Below are 20,398 nucleotides of genomic sequence, written 5' to 3'. Positions count from 1 at the left end.
TTATCTGCACACTGTAAATGGCTCGATTGTATTACAATTTGGAAAGTTCACTGAAGGTCGTACGTCAACCCGATATGAAAGTTAGCCGCTGATGTACTTCGTGCTAACCCAACAATCTAAAGGAAAATGCAATCTTTCAGTGTATTTATTTAGATGGAAATCATTTAACGATAGAAGAACTAGTTCGTTTGGGAAAAGGACTTTACAAGATCAAGGTGAGTTCACAATATCTCCCTGTTGCTTTTCTATAACCACACGGTCACTGTTAACCTGCGATGTGCGTGTGTCGGCACTGCGCCTGTATTTGCTGGAGTTTACAAGAATCAGGGAGTACTGCATTGAAACGAACAGGAAAGCAAAAGTCTTCGATAGAGTGGATGTGGAGAGGATGTTTCCACTAGTGGGAGAGTCTGGGACTAGAGGTCGTAGCCTCAAAATTAAATTCATTTTAGGAAGGAGATGAGGAGAAGTGTCTTTAGTCAGAGGGTGGTGAATCTGTGGAATTCATTGCCACAGAAGTCTGTGGAGGCCAAGTCAGTGGATATATTTAAGGCAGAGATAGATAGAAAGCAAGAGAATCAGCCATGATTGAATAGCAGTAGACTTAATGGGCCGAATGGCCTAATTCTACTCCTATCACCTATGACCCATGATCTTATGAAGACTGACAGCATTTGATGTGTCCTCTACCACAGATCTCTGCAGAAGCTGAAGACAAAATCAAACAGTCAAGAATACTTCTGGAAAATATTGTGAAAGAAAATAAATGTGGGTTGAATGGAAAAGAATGACAAGTGCAGAAACTGTATGTCAGTACTGTACTTCCCCATACTGTCGGATTATAAGCAGTATCCGACTTAGTTTAGTTTAATTAGGAGATGCAGTGTGGAAATAGGCCCATCTGCCCACCAAATCTGCACAGACCAGAGATCCCCGTAACACTAACACAAACCTACAACCTGTATGTCTTTGGAATCTGGTAGGAATCTGGAGCACCCGGGGAAATTGCCCGTGGTCACAAGGAGAACGTGCAAACTCCGTACAGCCACCATCCGTGGTCAGGATCGAATCGGGTCACTGGAGCTGTAAGGCAGCAACTCTACCGCTGCACCACCGTGCCGTGCCGCCCGTAATGATGATGGTAGTAGACCCATCATTATAATATGAGTCCCCCTGGAAGTTCGGAATGTGTATCTCACTCTTTACATTCCCGACCAACTTCAGTAAGCTGACATTTCCTCCTCACCGCCCTCCCCCCCCCCACAAGTCCGTGATCGCAGGGCACAGCCAACAATGTAAAGAGGGGAAAATATCTTTGCACTTTTCTCTCTTTCAGTTGGGTACGGAATAACAACTGGCTTTGGGAAATTTATCCGGATTGTTATCCCGCATAATAAGCTCAAGTAAGTTATTCCTGAAAAATCAGAGACTTTCTCATTAATCCCCCGTAGTTTGTTAAGAACTACTTTATGTCTGAACATTCTTTTGATTGATTGATTGATTGATACTTTATTATCGCATGTGACATATCGCCGTTTATTCCTTTGTTTTAGATAACATACACAAGGTATGCAAAGAGTCGCCACCTATAGGGCACCGACACAGTTACAAAGTGTTGATTATGGTCCCCAATGGTCCCTCGTTGTTTTCTGCGCCCCCCTTACCCCACATCGGCCATTCCCCACTGCAGCCAGTGTAACGTGTATCTGTCAACAGACTATTGGGGTTGGTGCAGTATGAATTTTACCCCCAATCTCTGCTGTGATGAGGGTTTGGTAGCAAGTTGGCAGGGCTCACCACTGACGTTGGAGACAGCTATCCACAAGATTAAACACCTTTACATTTGGGTTCTCAGCCTCATTACGCACTTCCATAACCTAACGTTCCAAGCCCGACCTCATGTGGAACGTTTCTCCCTCCACCACTCTGCCTATTCCTTTGTTGGCAGTTCTCACCTCAGACCATGAACCCATTCCGGCAACTCCAGAATCCACAGCCTTTAGACTTTAAAGATACAACACGGAAACAGGCCCTTTCCTCCCAGCGATCCACCATACACTAGCACACTAGGGACAATTTACAATCTTTAACAAAGCCAATTAACCTACAAACCTGTAAGTCTTTGGAATGTGGGAGGAAACTGGAGCACCTGGATAAAACCCACGCAGGTCATAGGGAGAATGTACAAACTCCGTACAGACAGCACCCGTGGTCAGGATCGAACCTGGGTCTCTGGCGCTGCAGTTACTCCACTGCTGCTCAATCTATTTATTCTCCCTGGTATCATAGAGTCATACAGCATGGAAACAGACCCTTCAGCCCAACTTGCTCACGTCGATCAACATGCCTCACCCACACTAGTCCCATCTGCCTGCTGTTGTCCACATCCCTCTAAACCTACCCTATCCATGTACCAGTATAAATGTTTCTTAAATGTTGTGATAGTCCCAGCCTCAACTACCTCCTCTGGCAGCTCGTTCCATACACCCACCACCCTTTGTGTGTAAATGTTACCGCTCAGATTCCCAATAAATCTTTTGCTGGAGAAACTCAGCAGGTGAGGCAGCATGTATGGAGCGAAGGAAATAGCAACGTTTCGAGTCGAAACCCTTCCTCAGACTTGAAATGGGCAACGTTTTGGGTCGAAATACAGATAAAAGACTGTGGATTTACTTGATCTATTCCCCTCTTGGTCTTATACACCTCTATAAGATCACCCCGTATCCTTCTGCACTACAAGGAATAGAGTCCTTGCCTGATCAACCTCTCCCTATAGCTCAGGCACTCGAGTTCCGGCAACATCCTCGCAAATCCTCTCTGCGCTCATTCAAGCTTAACAACATCTTTCGTATACCAGGGTGACTAAAACTGAGCACAATACTCCAAATGTATTGGAGCCTCACCAATATACAATAACCCAACACGAACCCAGACTCCAGGGTTAGTTTCCAGCATACGGGATGAAGTTGTTCCTATGGGGGTATTTTAGCTCCGAGTAACTGGTGTTGATAGTACACAATGTTAGCACAGCCTCACTGACACTGCATGCACCCTGTGTCTCAGCGATGGCTCAAAGCCCAGCAATGGACTGCATTCACGTGTGTAAATCTGAAAATAGTAACAGCCACTTGATTGAATTTACTTTAATGTAACGTTTAGTAACATTAAATGTAACTAAAGTAACGTTTAGTATTGGATAGACACAAAGAGCTGGAGTAACTCAGCAGGACAGGCAGCATTTCTGGAGAGACAGAATGGGTGACGTTTCGGGCTGAGACCCTTCCTCAGCATTCCCCTCCAGAAATGCTGCCTGTCCCACTGAGCAAACCAGCATCTGCAGTTCAATAGACAATAGACAATATGTGCAGGAGTGCCATTTGGCCCTTCGAGCCAGCACCACCATTTATTGTGATCATGGCTGATCATCCCCAATCAGTACCCCGTTCCTGCCTTCTCCCCATATCCCCTGACTCCGCTATGTTTAAGAGCCCTATCTAGCTATCTCTTGAAAGCATCCAGGGAACCGGCCTCCACCGCCCTCTGAGGCAGAGAATTCCCTCCTACACGTTTAGTATTGGATGTTTGCTTTAGTTTAGTTTGGAGATACAGTGCGGAAACAGGCCCTTCGGTCCACGCGGACCAGCGATCGCCGTACACTAGCACTGTCCTACACACCAGGGACAATTTACAATTATGCCAAGCCAATTAGCCGACAAACTTGTACATCTTTGGAGCGTGGGAAGAAAATGGAGCTCCTGGAGAAACCCACGAGGTCACGGGGAGAACGTACAAACTCCGTACAGACAGCACCTGTAGTCGGGATTGAACCTGGGTCTCTGGCGCTGTGAGGCAGCGACTCTACCGCTGTGTCACCATGCTGGTGTTGCGCAATAGAGCTATGTGCATCGTGTTGATGTTGGGGCTGCAGCACCTAGAATGTATTTTAGTTTAGTTTATTGTCAGGTGTACCGAGGTACAATGAAAATCTATTTGTAGTGTGCTATCCAGTCAGCGGAAAGACAATACATGATTACAATCGAGCCATCCACAGTGTACAGATACATGAAAAAGGGAATAACGTTTGGTGCAAGATAAAGTCCAGTAAAGTCCAATTACTGATAGTCCAAGAGTCTCCAATGAGGTAGATAGTAGCTCAGGACCATCTAGTTGTTGACAGGGTGTTCAATTGTTTAATAACAGCTGGGAAGAGACTGTCCCTGAATCTGGATGTGTGCATTTCACATTTCTGTACCTCTTGCCTGATGGGAGAGGGGAGAAGAGGGAGAAGAGGGTGAGACTCATCCTTGATTATGCTACTGGCCTTGCCGAGGCAGCGTGAGGTGTAAATGGAATCAACGGAGGTTGGTTTGTGTGATGGTCTGGACTGCGTCCACAATTCTCTGCAATTTCTTGCAGTCTTGGCTGGAGCTGTTCCCAGACCATGCAGTGTGCATCCCGATAAAATGCTTTCCACGGCTCATCTGTAGAAGTTGGTGAGAGTTGTTCGGGACATGTCGAACTTCCTAAACCTTCCAAGGAAGTAGAGGTGTTGTTGGTGTGCTTTCTTGGCCATTACTTTGAGATGGGCAGCCCTGGACAGGTTGCTATAGACAATAGACAATAGGTGCAGGAGTAGGCCATTCGGGCCTTCGAGCCAGCACCGCCATTCAACGTGATCATGGCTGATCATCCATAATCAGTACCCATTGGTGGAAGTAGAAGCATTGGTGTGCTTTCTTAGCCATTGCTTCAATATGGGTGGCCCTGGACAGGTTGCTGGTGGAACTAGTGCTAGTTGGTGTATTTCCTTGACCAATGCATCTATATGGGGAGTCCAGGAGCCAGGGTCCATGTTGCCTTGGGCAGGAGGCCAGCTGCCTAGCTGTGTATGAAGTACTTGCTCCCTCTACATTGGGCTAAGTGCCAATGTAGCCCAATGCACAGGGGCCCTCTCAATGCAGGCAGCCTGCTGCCTTCACATAACCGAGGGTTGATGCTGAGACATTAGAGCAAAACTCCCACTAGTTGGGTTAGCCAGAGGCAGTAGTTGAGGTAGGTACAACAACAACATTCATAAGGCACTTGGACAGCTACATGGATAGGAAAGGTTGGGAAAGATTTGCAGGGATTTGGGCAAAACACAGGCAAATGCAACTAGCTTAGATGGGTGATCTGGGTCGGCACGGATGAGTTGGGCCGAAGGGCCTGTTTCTGTTCCCCGTGGCTCTATAATGGCTATCAGCCACTGAGGCCCCACCACAGTGTGCGAGGATGGTAAAAAAAACCCAGTGTGCTCAGCACGGACTCGATGGGCTGAAGGGCCTGTTTCTGCACTGTGTCTCTAAACTAATCACAGACTCTCCGGGCTGTCTTTGTGATTGAATGAGAATGCTTTTAACATGTCAACCGTAATGTTAAGGAAATATCAATAAAGTAACAAATATTGTTAAAGGAATTAAAAGCAATAAAAAAAGTTAAATGCACATCACACTCAAAAACCATCGCAGACATTTAAATAATTGAAGAAAGCACCAGTCCCGTTTTTATCAGCAGCCCTTGTTCCAGTTGGGAAGATGGAGCACCTGGGGGAAGCCCATGCAGCCACAGGGAGAACATGCAAACTCCACACCGGCAGGATTGAACCCCTATAGAGCAACGGATGGAATGCTGAGACTCTATAAGGCACTGGTCAGGCCACATTTGGAGTACTACGAGTCATTTTGGGCCCTGTATCTGAGGAAGGATGTGCTGGCTCTGGAGAGGGTCCAGAGGAGGTTTACAAGAATGATCCCAGCAATTAGTGGTTTAGCATATGATGAGCGTTTGACAGCATTGGGCCTCTATTCGCTGGAGTTTAGAAGAATGAGGGGGGGACCTCATTGAAAATGGCAGAATAATCAACTTTAGGCTGTGCACGCTGTACGCAAGAAGACAGAATAGTGAATGGCAGAGATAGAGTGGATGTGGAAAGGATGTTTCCACTGGTGGAAGAGTCTAGGACTGAGGTCATGGCCTCAGAAATAAAGGGCACTCTTTTAGAAAGGGGGTGAGGGGGAATGTTTTTAGTCAGAGAGTAGTTAATCTGTGGAGCATTGCCACAGAGGGCTGTGGAGGCCAAGTCAGTGGATATTTTAAGAGATAGACAAATTCTTGATTAGAACGGGTGTCAAGGGTTATGGGGAGGAGGCAGGAAAATGGGATTAGGAGTCAGAGATCAGCCATGATTGAATGACGGAGTAGACTCGATGGGCTGAATGGTCTAATTCAACTTCTATAACTTGTGAATTTGTGAACCCGGGTCTCCGGCAGTGAGTTTATTTGCAAAAATATCATGCTGCTGTTTGACTATCTCTGATTGGACTTTATCTTGCACTCAGCATTATTCATGTTATTTCCCTGTATCATGTATCTGCACACTGTGGATGGTTCGATAGTAATCATGTCTTGTCTTTCTGCTGACTCGTCAGCACGCAACAAACAGCTTTTCACTGTACCTCGGCACACGTGACAAAAACTAAACTCTAACTCGAAACATAAGAAAAATATGGTATTGAAATAGACACAATCTTTAAAAGTAATTGGATAAATGTGTCCAGTCCAACTGTATACTGCTGGCAGATACACAATGCAGTTGCTCAGCGGCACAGGCAGCATCTTTGGAAAGAAGGAATGGGTGACGATTCTTCAGACTAATAGTACGTCCTTTTATTCTGAGATTATGGCCTCTGGTCCTAGACTTTCCCACTAGAAACATAGAGACATAGTAAATAGGTGCAGGAGTAGGCCATTCGGCCCTTCGAGCCTGCACCGCCATTCAATATGATCATGGCTGATCATCCAAATCAATATCCCATGTGTACCTCCCATACCTGCCTTCTCTCCATACCCCCTGATCCATTTAGACACAAGGACCACATCTAACTCCCTCTTAAATCCAGCCAATGTGTGTCCCAGATAGAACAATGAAATCCTTACTTGCTGCAGCACAACAGAATATGTAAACATACTACACTGTAAACAATATGATAAACGAGAGAAAAAATCAACGTTCTCTGCATATATATACACACACACACACACACACACACACACACACACACACACACACACACACACACACACACACACACACACACACACACACACACACACACACACACACACACACACACATATATATATAAATACACACACATACACACATATTCAAAAAACAAACAATAATAGTGCAATAATAATAATAATAATAATAATAGTCTGTTGCAGTTCAGAGCTTATTTGAGGTTGTGGCGTTTAATAGCTTGATGGTTGTAGGGAAGGAGCTGTTCCTAAACCTGGACGTTACAGTTTTCAGGCTCCTGTACCTTCTTCCCAATGGCAGTGGTGACATGAGAGTGTGGCCAGGATGGTGTGGGTCTGATGATGCTGGCTGCCTTTTTGAGGCAGCAACTTCGATAGATCCCTTTGATGGTGGAGAGCCGGTGATGGACTGGGCAGTGGTCACACCATTTTGCAGTCTTTTCCGCTCTTGGACGCTCAAGTTGCCGAACCAGACCACGATGCAACCGGTCAGCATGCTCTCTACTGTACACCTGCAGAAGTTCAAGAGAATCCTCTTCGAAATACCGAATCTCCGTAATCTTCTCAGGAAGTAGAGGCTGCTTTCTTTATAATTGCATCGATGTGCTGGGACCAGGACAGATCTTTGGAAATATGTATGCCCAGGAATTTGAAGTTTTTGACACTCCAGGATTGTGGGTCCTCATCCTTCCTCTTCCAAAGTCCACAATCAGTCCGTTGGTTTTACTGCTATTGAGAGCCAGGTTATTGTGCTGGCACCATTTGGTCAATCGGTCGATCTCACTTCAATACTCTGACTCATCGCATCTGTAATTCTTCCTACAACAGTGGTGTCATCGGCAAACTTGGTGATGGAGTTCGCACTATATCCGGCGACACAGTCATGGGTACAGAGTGAGTGGAGCAGGGGGCTGAGCTCGCAGTTCATTTATCATTCAAGCTGAATGATAAATGAAAGCTCACACTTCAGTACCATGTCCCTGCTACAACATAGCTTTAAGTCACCTGGGAAAATTCTTGACTCATTTCCCATGGCAGCTGATTGATACTCTTCCTAAATGTGATATCAGTCAGCATGGATTTACGGAGGGAAAATCATGCGTAACTAATCTTCTAGAATTTTCTGAGGATGTAACCAGGAAAAAGGACAAGGGAGAGCCAATGGATGTCGTGTGCCTGGACAGAAAGCATTTGATGTCCCACATCGGAGATTAGTGGGCAAAATTAGAGCACATGGTATTGGGGCTAGGATACTGACGGATAGGAAATTGGTCGGCAGACAGGAAAGAAAGAGAAGGGATTAACGGGTCCCTTTCAGAATGGCAGGTGGTGACTAGTGGGGTATCGCAAGGCTCGGTGCTGGGACCGCAGCTATTTACAATATACATTAATGATTTAAATGACGAGATTAAAAGTATCATAACAAATTTGCAGATGTCATAAAGTGTGGCAGTGTGAACTGTGAGAAGGATGCTATGAGGATGCAGGGTGACTTGGACAGGTTGGGTGAGCGGGCAGATGCGTGGCAGATGCAGTTTAATGTGGATAAAGCATGCAGGTGCAGCAGGCAGTGAAGAAAGTGAATGGTATGTTAGCATTCATAGCAAAAGGATTTGAGTATAGGAGCAGGGAGGTTCTACTGCAGTTGTACAGGGTCTTGGTGAGACCACACCTGGAGTATTGCGTACAGTTTTAGTCTCCAAATCTGAGGAAGAACATTACTGCCATAGAGGGAGTGTAGAGTATGTTCACCAGACTGATTCCTGGGATGTCAGGACTTTCATATGAAGAAAGACTGGATAGACTCGGCTTGTACTCGCTGGAATTTAGGAGATTGAGGGGGGATCTTATAGAAACTTACAAAATTCTTAAGGGGTTGGACAGGCTAGACGCAGGAAGATTGTTCCCGATGTTGCGGAAGTCCAGGACAAGGGGTCACAGCTTAAGGATAGAGGGGAAATCCTTTAGGACCGAGATGAGAAAAACATTTTTCACACAGAGAGTGGTGAATCTCTGGAACTCTCTGCCACAGAAGGTAGTTGAGGCCAGTCCATTGGCTATATTTAAGAGGGAGTTAGATGTGGCCCTTGTGGCTAAAGGGATCAGGGGGTATGGAGAGAAGGCAGGTATGGGATACTGAGTTGAGTATCTGGATGCTTTCAAGAGAGAGTTGGATAGAGCTCTTAAAGATAGCGGAGTCAGGGGATATGGTGAGAAGGTAGGAACGGGGTATTGATTGTGGATGATCAGCTATGATTATATTGAATGGCGGTGCAGGCTTGAAGGGCCGAATGGCCTACTCCTGCACCTATTTTCTATGTTTCTATGACCACACCTGGAGTATTGTGTGCAGCTTTGGTCTCCAAATTTTAGGAAGGACATTCTTGCTATTGAGGTAGGTTCACCAGATTAATTCCTGGGATGGCGGGACTGTCATATGCTGAGAGAATGGAGCGGCTGGCTTGTATACTCTGGAATTTAGAAGGATGAGAGTCCAGAAGGGAGTCCAGAACCAGGGGCCACAATTTAAGAATAAGGGGCAAGCCATTTAGAACAGAGATAAGGAAAAACCTTTTCACACAGGGGGTTGTGAATCTGTGGAATTCTCTGCCTCAGAAGGCAGCGGACGCCAATTCTCTGGATGCTTTCAAGAGAGAGTTGGATAGAGCTCTTAAAGATAGCGGAGTCAGGGGATATGGTGAGAAGGTAGGAATGGGGTATTGATTGTGGATGATCAGCCATGATCATATTGAATGGCGGTGCTGGCTCGAAGGGCCGAATGGCCTACTTCTGCCCTTATTGTCTATTGTCTGTCATGTACTTTGGCATAAAAGCATTTGTTGATTTCTGTCCAGTTTCACAAATTGATTTACTTTTTCCCACCTCTCAACTGATGAACTGTTATTTTAATCTTACAACTCCTTAATAAGTAAATGCAGAATGCATTCAAGTACTCAGCAGGTAAGTGTGCAGAATGGGCTTGTGCATTGACATAAACTGCTCCAAAGTAGATGGCAGATGCACGATGGCGCAGCGGTAGAGTTGCTGCCTTCCAGCACCAGAGATCTGTGTTCCATCCTACCTACCTGTGTTGTCTGTATGTAGTTTGTACGTTCTCCCAGTGACCTGTGAGGGTTTTCCCCGGGAGCTCTGGTTTCCTCCCACTCACCAAAGACGTACAGGTTTGTAGTCTAATTGGCTTCGGTAAAAATTGTAAATTGACCCTGGTGTGTAGGATAGTACTAATGTATGGGAATCGCTGGTCGGCGCAGACTCGGTTGGCATTCTGCATTGTGTCTCTAAACTGAACTAAATTAAATCTGCGGTGGTCTATAGGTTTTTTTTGAGTGATTTTGCTTATTCCTCCCTATTCAGTCCATTTACTTGGATGGAAGTAGCTTAACGACACAACAACTTGTCCAGCTTGGCAAGGGGACCTACAAAATCAAGGTGAGATATTGACTGTCACTTCAAGTGATACTTAAATATGTTACACAAAATAGACACAAAGTGCTGGAGTAACTCAACGGGTCAGGCAGCATCTCTGGAGAAAAGAAAATAGGTGACGTTTTGAGTCGGAACCCTACTATAGCCTGGTTGGTGGGGGGGAGGGGAGCTGGGGGTGGGGGGGAAGGGAGCTGGGGGTGGGGGGTGGGAGGGGAGCTGGGGGTGGGGGGGGGAGGGGAGCTGGGGGTGGGGGCACGAGGCGAGCGGGGGGGGGGGGGGAGGGGAGCTGGGGGTGGGGTGGGAGGGGAGCTGGGCGTGGGGGGGAGGGGAGCTGGGGAGCTGGGGATGGGGGGGGAGGTGGAACTGGAGGCGAGGATAGGCCAGAACAAATCAGGGCTGGCGACAGATGACCTCAGGAAGGGTAGAGCCCACAATGGCCCATTGTTGGCTGGGGAAGAGGTGATAACAAGACGGATACAAGGATGCGAACAATGGAACTAGCAGGACGACTAGGGTGGGGGAGGGACCGGAGAGAGAGGGAATGCAAGGGTTACTTGAAGTTAGAGAAATCAATGTTCATCCCGCTGGGTTGTCAGCTGCCCGGGCTGGCGGAATAATGCACCGTGGGTTTTTCTTTCAGCTTGCCACTGATCTTGAAAGAAGGGTCAACAAATCACGGGACCTGGTGGTAAGAATCGTCAAGGAAGGGCAAGGTCATATCTTATTTGATCTCAAAGTCTGTTTGAAATTAATTTAAATAATATCAAGTAAATTATGTAACTTTGAAATGCATGTGTCTATCCCACAAATAACACCTTGCAATTGCAAATATTTTTGTCTTCGAGTTGTGCGCCGTGCGTCACCGCACATCACTGCCTATGTCCCCACGCCCCATGCGCTTGTAATGGATGCCGTGCGCGCGTCCCGTGCGTCGTGCGTTGTGACGCGTCAATTATGTCGTGTAAATGACGTGCAATTGACGCCCAAGAGGGACAGGCCCTTATCTGTCACACTCGTGTATGTGTGTGTGTGTGTATTCTAACATGGCACTGCACTGTGAGACTATCTGTCACACGTGTGTGTGTGTGACACCCTTACACTCTCCCCTACGCACAGGGTGTCCAAAGATGAGGATGGTGGGTGTGAAGTGCAGCCAGAAGGCAAAGAGCAGCTCCTTTAGGTATTGGAACAGGAGCAAACTGTGTCACACTTGTGTGAATATATTGTACTGTGACACTACATTGTGACTATCTGTCACACTCTTCCTGACTTGCTGCTTTCTTTATACAGGGAGCTCCAGGAGAATATTATACACTCCACTGCTGTAGGTATGTGAAAGAATGCCTTTTGCTATTTTATGTTCACAGGTCATAGGAGCAGAATTAGGCCATTTCTCCCTTTTTCCCCCTTTCCCCATTTCCCCCTTTCTCTTCGAATCCTCCGCCCTTCTCCGCTCCGAATTGCAAACTTGCTTCCAAGATGGCGCCCGACCCGTGCGACTGTTTGCGCGCAAGCCACAGAAGCAGGTCTCCAATCACGTATTACAATAGCTCCACACTCTTAAATCACTACTCCTTTAGACACTGTAAATGGATCGATAGTAATTATCAAATCTACTCTGCCATTCAATCATGGCTGATCTATCTTTCCCTCTCAACCCCACTCCTGCCTTCTCCCCATAAACCCTGACACCGATAGATGGGACATGTTGGGCGACGTAGGCAAGTTGGGCTGAAGGGCCTGTTTCCACGTTGAATGACTCTATGGCTCTATTAAGGGCCTGTCCCACTGTATGAGGTAATTCAAGAGCTCTCCCGAGTTTAAGAAAAAATCAAACTCATGGTAAGCACGTAGAATGTACATAGCGGGTACGTCGGAGCTCGGGACGCCTCTTAGTGGCTCGTAACGCTAACGGCAGGTACTCGGGAAACGCGGTAAGCTCGTGAAGACTCAAGAAGATTTTTCAACATGTTGAAAAATGTCCACGAGAGCCCCGAGTACCTACGAGCGGCTATTACCGTAATTCTCCGATGTTTGAATCTGGGGAAACTCGGGAGAACTCTTGAATTGGCTCCTACAGTGGGACAGGCCCTTAACCGAAAGAACGCATTCTATCTCTGTACACCTCCCTGAACACAGTAGTTCTGACATGAGAAAAATCTCTGCTGGAATGCCTGATCATACATCCTGCTTCAAATTGCTGTGTACTCTATCCCAAAGTTTACTTTGCAATAGAGCAACTCCTCCCATCTCCCTGGGCCTCCTTTCAGATTTGCTCACTGATTATATATTATTTCTAAGGATTAGCTTTCAATTTACCCCCTCCTCAAAAGCCAACCTCAACCCTCTAAAACCCGGGCCTTCTTTCTCCAAAACCACCTGTTCCACCCCTCTGTATCCACAGGCTTTCTCCTCCAATGCCACACGGCCCACCGCTACATAACCATTGAGTGGTTATCATCTTGGATAGAGTGGATGTGGAGAGGATGTTTCCACTAGTGAGAAAGTCTAGTACTAGAGGTCATAGCCTCAGAATTTTAGGAAGGAGATGAGGAGGAATTTCTTTAGTCAGATGGAGATGAATCTGGAATTCTTTCCCACAGAAGGCAGTGGAGGCCAAGTCAATGGATATTTCTAGGGCAGAGATATGGATTCTTGATTAGTGCGGGTGTAAGGGGTTACGGGGAGAATGGGGTGAGGAGGGAGAGTTAGATCAGCCATGATTGAATGGCGGAGCCGACTTGATGGACCGAATGGCCTAATTTTTCTCCTATCATTTGCGTCCCCTCTGAACATATCCTTTCTCCGGTGTCTCCCCTCTGAACCCCTCACTCACTCACCGAGAAACCTGGCCCTTCCCCACCAAACCCCTGGCCTCTTCCCTTCAAACGCCCCACCTCCCAGATCCTCTCTCACGAAACCCCCACCGCTCCCATCTGAAGCCGCCAGCCTCTCTCCTCCTGTCCCCCCTCCTCCAAACCACCAGACCACCCATCTGTGACCACGAACCCTCCCTCTGATGCCCCGGCCCCAACCCATCAAACACTCCTGGTCCTTCTCCAGAACCCATGGTCCCCTCCCCAAATGCCCAGATGCACCTCTTTGGGCATGAACCCCCAGCCTCTCCCTTCTGAGCCCCCCCTCCCCCCCACTCTGAAACTCCGAGCCTATCTCCTGCTCCCCCCCACCCCTCTGAACCATGGGCCCCTCCCCTTTGAACCTCGACCTCTCCACTCTGAACTCTCTCTCCCTACCTTGCATAACCTTGCCCTTCGCTCCGGACTCCCCTATCCTTCCTCTCCACCTCCTTGCGGCCAAAACACCGACCCCCCCCCCCTCCCCGATGAACTCCTCCAACAGGGACACCCCTGTCCCTTCTTCCATAACCCTTACCCATGTCCTCTTTGAATCCTCCGCCCCTCTCCCCTCCGAATCGCAAACATGCTTCCAAGATGGTGCCCAACACAGGCGACTATCTGCGTGAATTCACAGAAGCAGATGTACAATCGCGTATTACAATCGCTCCACACATTCTTAAATCTCTGCTCCTACAGACACTGTAAATGGATCTACTGTAATCATGTTTTGTCTTTCCACTGACTGGTTAGCACGCCACAAAAGCCTTTCACCGTGCCTAGGTACATGTGAGAACAAACCAAACTAAATTAAACCCACTCCTCCGCACGCCCGGTTCCTTGCCTCTGTAGCCCCCAACACCCACCCTGTTCCTGTAAACCCCGGCATCTCTGGGAAACAGTAGATAAGTGGCCGAGTGCTTCTTCTGCAGGTGTGGGCAAACCCCTCTCTCCAGAGAGGTGCCGGATGCTGCTGGCTCTCAGGATCAATGTCCTCGCCAAGGGTTACAGTGGAATCTCCTTGGAGACCCTCAACCAAATGATCCAGGCCTTCAATGGTAACGTTGCCTTTTATACTTTGTTTTGAAACTTTTCTTTAGACTCTAGAGATACAGCACGGCAACAGGCCCTTCCGCGACCTCCCAATACCCCATACACTAGCACTACCCTACACACACTAGGGACAAGTTACAGAAGCCAATTAAACTACAAACCTGTACGTCTTTGGAGTGTGGGAGGAAACCAGAGAACGTACAAATCCTTTAGACTTTACTTTAGACTTTAGAGATACAGCATGGATACAGGCCCTTCAGCACACCAAGGCCATGCCGACCAGCGATCCCCGTATACTAACACAATCCTACACGCGAGGGTATAGTTAGAGAAGCCAATTAACCTACAAACCTGTACGCCTTTGGAGTGTGGAAGGAAACCAGACCACGCGGAGAAAATGCATGCAGGTCACGGGGAGAATGTACAAACGCCGTAGTCAGGATCGAACCCGGGTCTCTGGCGCTGTAAGGCAGCATCTCTATCACAATGCCACTATTCCGCCCCTTTGTCTTCATATTTATATAACAGAGTAGATTATGTTTTGCTGGGCTGTAATCTTAAGGGCCTGTCCCACTTGCGTGTCATTTGCGCGTCATTTACGCGTCACGATGCACGACGCGGGCGTCGTGACACGCATGTGATGCGCGCATGGTGCGCATTACGCTCGCATGGTGCGCGGTGACGTAGGCAGTCACATGCGGTCGCGAGCGGCGCCCCACGATTTTGGAATTCACAAAACCTTTGCGCGCCACCTGCGTGAAACGTAAATGACGCCCAAGTGGGACAGGCCCTTTACTCTCTTTTATTGTGCTTTCTGCAGCTTCCTGCCTGTCCTTTGTGCCAGAGAAGGGTACTGTTGGGGCCAGTGGAGATCTCGCTCCTCTGGCTCACCTTGCCCTCGGACTGATGGGTGAAGGGAAAATGTGGTCGCCAAAAAGCGGCTGGGCTGACGCTAAGGATGTGAGTTATCTTGGTTTTCTATGACGTCTAGTTACTGTATTGTGGGTACACTTTGATTAGCAACTAGATTTTAAACCATAAGCCAAATGTACAGTGTTGGACCACACGCAGTGTTCTATAACTCCGAGTATCTGCGCAATGGTTCAACGATACAACCCTGATATGTGGATGGCACGGTGGCGCAGCGGAAGAGATGCTGCCTCACAGCACCATAGACCCAGGTTCAATCCTGACTATGGGTGCTGTCTGAGTTTTTGCATTCTCCCCGTGACCTGCGTGGGTTTTGTTTCCGGGTGCTCCGGTTTCCTCCCACACTCCAAAGACGTACAGGTTTACAGGCTAATTGGCTTCAGTAAAATTGTAAATTGTCCCTCGTGTGTAGAATAGTGCTCGTGTACGATTCTGCGCTGTATCTCTAAAATAGATGCAAATACGGCTGAGTATGATACTATTGAATATATCGACATTATGAATGTATGAAGAGTTTTTTTGCACTGTTATTGTTTTATATATATATTTTTTTAAATCCTGAATTAAGTTTATTTTTGGAAAAAAATGGTGCTCAGAGAATCCAATGAGATTTGGTGATACCTTGTGTTTAAGAAGGCACTGCAGATGCTGGAAAATCGAAGGTAGACATAAATGCTGGAGAAACTCAGCGGGTGCAGCAGCATCTATGGAGCGAAGGAGATAGGCAATGTTTCGGGCCAAAACCCTTGGGTTCCGAAACATTGCCTTTCTCCTTCGCTCCATAGATGCTGCTGCACCCGCTGAGTTTCCCCAGCCTTTTTGTGTACCTTTGGTGATACCTTGTTGTTTTGTGATCCGGTGATATTAGGTGATACCATGAGATTCAGTAATCTCTGAGGTTTGAAGTTTGATTATATACATTTAGTTTACCCTCCAAGACTGTGATTCAGTACATGTGGATAATGGAACAGACTGCCGTTAAAATGATTCTATCTTGTACCATCAGGTTTTACAAGCTCATGGGCTCCGTCTGATTTCACTGAAACCTAAAGAGGTAATAAAGCAGGCTTCTACCGATAATTTGTGTAATAACCGTCACAGAAGGTTGTGGAGGCTGTCAATAGATATTTTTCAGATGGAGATTGATAGATTCTTGATTAAGTACGGGTGTCAGGGGTTATGGGGGGAAGGCAGGAGACTGGGGTTGAAGGGGAAAGATAGATCAGCCATGATTGAATGGCGGAGTAGACTTATAACCATATAACCATATAACAATTACAGCATGGAAACAGGCCATCTCGGCCCTTCTAGTCCGTGCCGAATACTTATTCTCCCCTCGTCCCATCTACCTGCACTCAGACCATAACCCTCCATTCCTTTCCCGTCCATATACCTATCCAATTTATTTTTAAATTATAAAATCGAACCTGCCTCCACCACATCCACTGGAAGTTCATTCCACACAGCTACCACTCTCTGAGTAAAGAAATTCCCCCTCATGTTACCCCTAAACTTCTGTCCCTTAATTCTCAAATCATGTCCTCTTGTTTGAATATTCCCTACTCTCAATGGAAAAAGCTTATCCACGTCAATTCTGTCTATCCCTCTCATCATTTTAAAGACCTCTATCAAGTCCCCCCTTAACCTTCTGCGCTCCAAAGAATAAAGACCTAACTTGTTCAACCTTTCTCTGTAACTTAGTTGCTGAAACCCAGGCAACATTCTAGTAAACCTCCTCTGTACTCTCCGTATTTTGATGGGTCGAATGTCCTAATTCTGCTCCTATAGCATATGAAACTTTGATTTTATGAATTAATCAACACACATGTTTTTTAAACATTGCCAGTACACAGAATTACAATTGGTTACTATATCTATAAAAAAATCTATATTTTCAGTGACTTTTCTTTGAAATGCTGTTTACTCACGGATATAACTTGAGAGACATCTATGTAAAGGGCAGCACAGTGGCTCAGCTGGTAGAGCTGCTGCCTCACAGCTCCTGGGACCTGGGTTCGGAACTGACCTCAGTGGAGGTCAGCGTGGAATTTGCACCTTCTCCCTGTGACTGCGTGGGTTTCCTCTGGGTGCTCTGGTTTCCTGCAACATCCCAAAGAAGTGCAGGTTTGTAGCTTAATTGGCCTCTGTAAATTGTCCTTAGCGTCTAGGTAGTGAATGAGAAAGTGGGATAGCAACGAAACTGTGTGAACGGGTGATCAATGGTCAGCATGGACTCTGTGGGACAAAGGTGCAGGAACGAACTGCAGATGCTGGTTTAAATCGAAGGTAGACACAAAATGCTGGAGTAATCTCTGCAGAGAAGGAATGGGTGACGTTTCGGGTCGAGTCCCTTCTTAAGTCTTGACCTGAAATGTCACCCATTCCTTCCCTCCAGAAATGCTGCCTGTCCCACTGAGTTACTCCTGCATTTTGTGTCTACCTGTAGGAGGAACAGCCTGTTCTCAAGCTGTATCTCTAAACTAAAAGTTGGATTACTTAGAACTAATGTGGATGGGCGATCGATGGTTAATGTGGACTCTGCAGTCGAAGGGCCTGTTTCCAAGCTGTATCTCGCATCAAAAAGAAACGAAACTCAACTAAACCATTATTTACATCTTGTATTTTACAACATTGTTTAATGATTGAAGCAAATTGAAAGAATAAAGATCTACAAAAGGTAGACAAAAGTGCTGGAGAAACTCAGCGGGTGCAGCAGCATCTATGGACTCGGACTCGGACACCTCCTCCTACTTATCCCTGGACCATGACCCCACAGACCAGCACCAGGCCACTATCTCTAGCACCATCACTGACTTCATCAACTCCTGCTCCCTGCCCTCCCTGCCCTCCCGAAACGTTGCCTATTTATTTTGCTCCATAGATGCTGCTGCACCCGCTGAGTTTCTCCAGCACTTTTGTCTACCTTTTACTTTATTGTCATATGTGACAAGTCACAGTGAAATTCTTTGCTTGAGTATCTAAGGTATGCAAATAGTCGCTACATAAAGGGCACGGACAAAGTTACAATATGCCCTACTTTGTTCTCCCCCCCCCCCCTCCCCCTCCCACCTGCATGTCCAATGCATGTTGTTATGATTTGACATCAAACTCTTCGGTGCCCAGGGGCTGTCGCTGATCAACGGGACACAGATGATCACGTCGCTAGGCGCTGAGGCAGTGGAGCGAGCCGTGGCCATCGCCCGCCAAGCGGACATCATCGCCGCACTCACGCTGGAGGTTCTCAAAGGCACCACCAGAGCCTTCGACAGCGGTGAGTGACCAGCGCGGAGCCCACACAGACTGTCCTGCAGAACCCGAGGCTCCTTCTCCCACTGACCGTCCACCCTCTGTAACGCCTTCTTTACACGAAGACTCAATCGCGTAGGCCCCAACCCTAATGAGGAGAGTTAATGGCTCTAATTACCGAAAAGGCATGAAATATGAAATGGCCCTCAATGCACTGACAGGCATTAAATACTGTATGATCTTGAAACATTGCGAGTGAAAGTGGTGCGGTAGTAGATTTGCCGCCATACAACGCCAGAGTCTCGGGTTCAATCCTGACTACGGGTGCTGTCTGTACGGTGTTTGTTCATTCTCCCCGTGACCTACATGGGTTTTTTGTTTCACCTACTGCTTTTACTTTTGATGTGGCAACAGAGAGCAATACGATCAACATAGAACATATAAAGAACATAGAACTGTACAGCACAGGAACATGCTCTACAGCCCAACATGTCTGTGCAGAACATGATGCCAAGACCAACTCCTATCTGCCTGCACAAATCCATAAGCCTCCATTCCCTGCACATCCATCCATGCGCCTATCCAGGTCTCTTCTGTCACACAGAAGGATGCCTAGGCCAAGTTAATGGATATTTTTTAAAGGGCTTGTCCCACTTGGCCGTCATTTGCACGTCACGCAGACGGCGCGCCAAGATTTTTTACGTCACAAAAACCTGCGACACCGCACGCAGCCGCGCGTCACTGCCTATGTCATCGGGCACCATGCGGCCGTAATGCGCACCATGCGCTCATCACGTGTGTTTCACATCGCGCGCCCTGCGTCGTGACGCGTAAATTATGTCGCGTAATTTACACGCAAATGACCGCCAAGTGGGACAGGCCCTTAAGGCAGAGATAGATAGTTTCTTGATTAGTACTGGTGTCGGGGGATATGGGGAGAAGGCAGGAGAATGTGGAAAGATAGATCAGCCATGATTGAATGGCAGAGTGGACTTGATGGGTCGAAATGCCTCATTCTGACCCTATCACTTATGAACTCTTAAATGCCACGATTGAATCTGCCTCCTCCACAACTTCCAGCAGTGCATTCCAGCCACCCACCACACTCTGTGTAAAAATCTTGCCCTGACAATCCTATAGGACCTAGAACAGTACAGCTCAGGTACGGGCCCTTCGGCCCACAATGTTGGTGCTGAGCGTGATGTCAAGTTAAACTGATCGCATCTGCCTACACATGATCCACATCCCTCTATTCCCTGTACTTCCATATGCCTATCTAAATGCCTCTTAAACACCACTGTGGTACCAACCTTCACCACCAGCCTTGGCAACACATGCCAGGCCAGCACCGCTCCCTGTAAAAAACTTGCCCCCACACATCTCCATTAAATATTCCCCCTCTCACCTTATAGCTACGCCCTCTAGTGTTAGACATTTCCAAATCGTTCCATGATGTCCCAGAGAAAGCAATTCAAGTCTATCCAACCTCCCCCTGTAGCTAAAACCCTCTAATCCAGGCATCATTCTGGTAAACCTCCTCTGCACCCTCTCCAAAGCCTCCACATCTTTCCTGTAATGGGGCCTCCAGAACTGCAAGCAATACTCCAAATCATCTTCATCTCCTTTAAACGTTGCCCATCTATCTTAAAGCTATGCTCTCTCTGAGAAAATGGTTCCGACTGTCTACCCTCTCAATGCTTCTCATAATGCTGTACATTCTCCACATTAAACAGGCCTCTTCTCTGTCTGTTTTTAAATCTCTTCTTAAAACCCATCTCTTCTCTGTG

The 20,398-nt window shown here is 47.1% G+C and overlaps 1 protein-coding gene across 1 annotated transcript in view; it reads left to right on the top strand.

Annotated features, from left to right (window-relative positions):
- Nucleotides 1-20,398, top strand: part of LOC116984964 (histidine ammonia-lyase-like) — a 304,733-nt gene that overhangs the window by 261,121 nt on the left and 23,214 nt on the right. Inside the window, exons 4-11 of the mRNA XM_033039325.1 lie at nucleotides 141-215; nucleotides 696-768; nucleotides 1,337-1,403; nucleotides 11,818-11,855; nucleotides 14,315-14,440; nucleotides 15,256-15,395; nucleotides 16,372-16,419; nucleotides 18,489-18,636. Of these exons, the coding sequence (XP_032895216.1) occupies nucleotides 141-215; nucleotides 696-768; nucleotides 1,337-1,403; nucleotides 11,818-11,855; nucleotides 14,315-14,440; nucleotides 15,256-15,395; nucleotides 16,372-16,419; nucleotides 18,489-18,636 (715 nt within the window). The remainder of the gene's footprint in view (nucleotides 1-140; nucleotides 216-695; nucleotides 769-1,336; nucleotides 1,404-11,817; nucleotides 11,856-14,314; nucleotides 14,441-15,255; nucleotides 15,396-16,371; nucleotides 16,420-18,488; nucleotides 18,637-20,398) is intronic.

The sequence above is a fragment of the Amblyraja radiata genome, chromosome 21, assembly GCF_010909765.2.
Source record: "Amblyraja radiata isolate CabotCenter1 chromosome 21, sAmbRad1.1.pri, whole genome shotgun sequence".
Taxonomy (NCBI): domain Eukaryota; kingdom Metazoa; phylum Chordata; class Chondrichthyes; order Rajiformes; family Rajidae; genus Amblyraja; species Amblyraja radiata.
The sequence above is the reverse complement of the archived record's forward strand: the minus strand, read 5'-3'. Positions and strand labels throughout refer to the sequence as shown.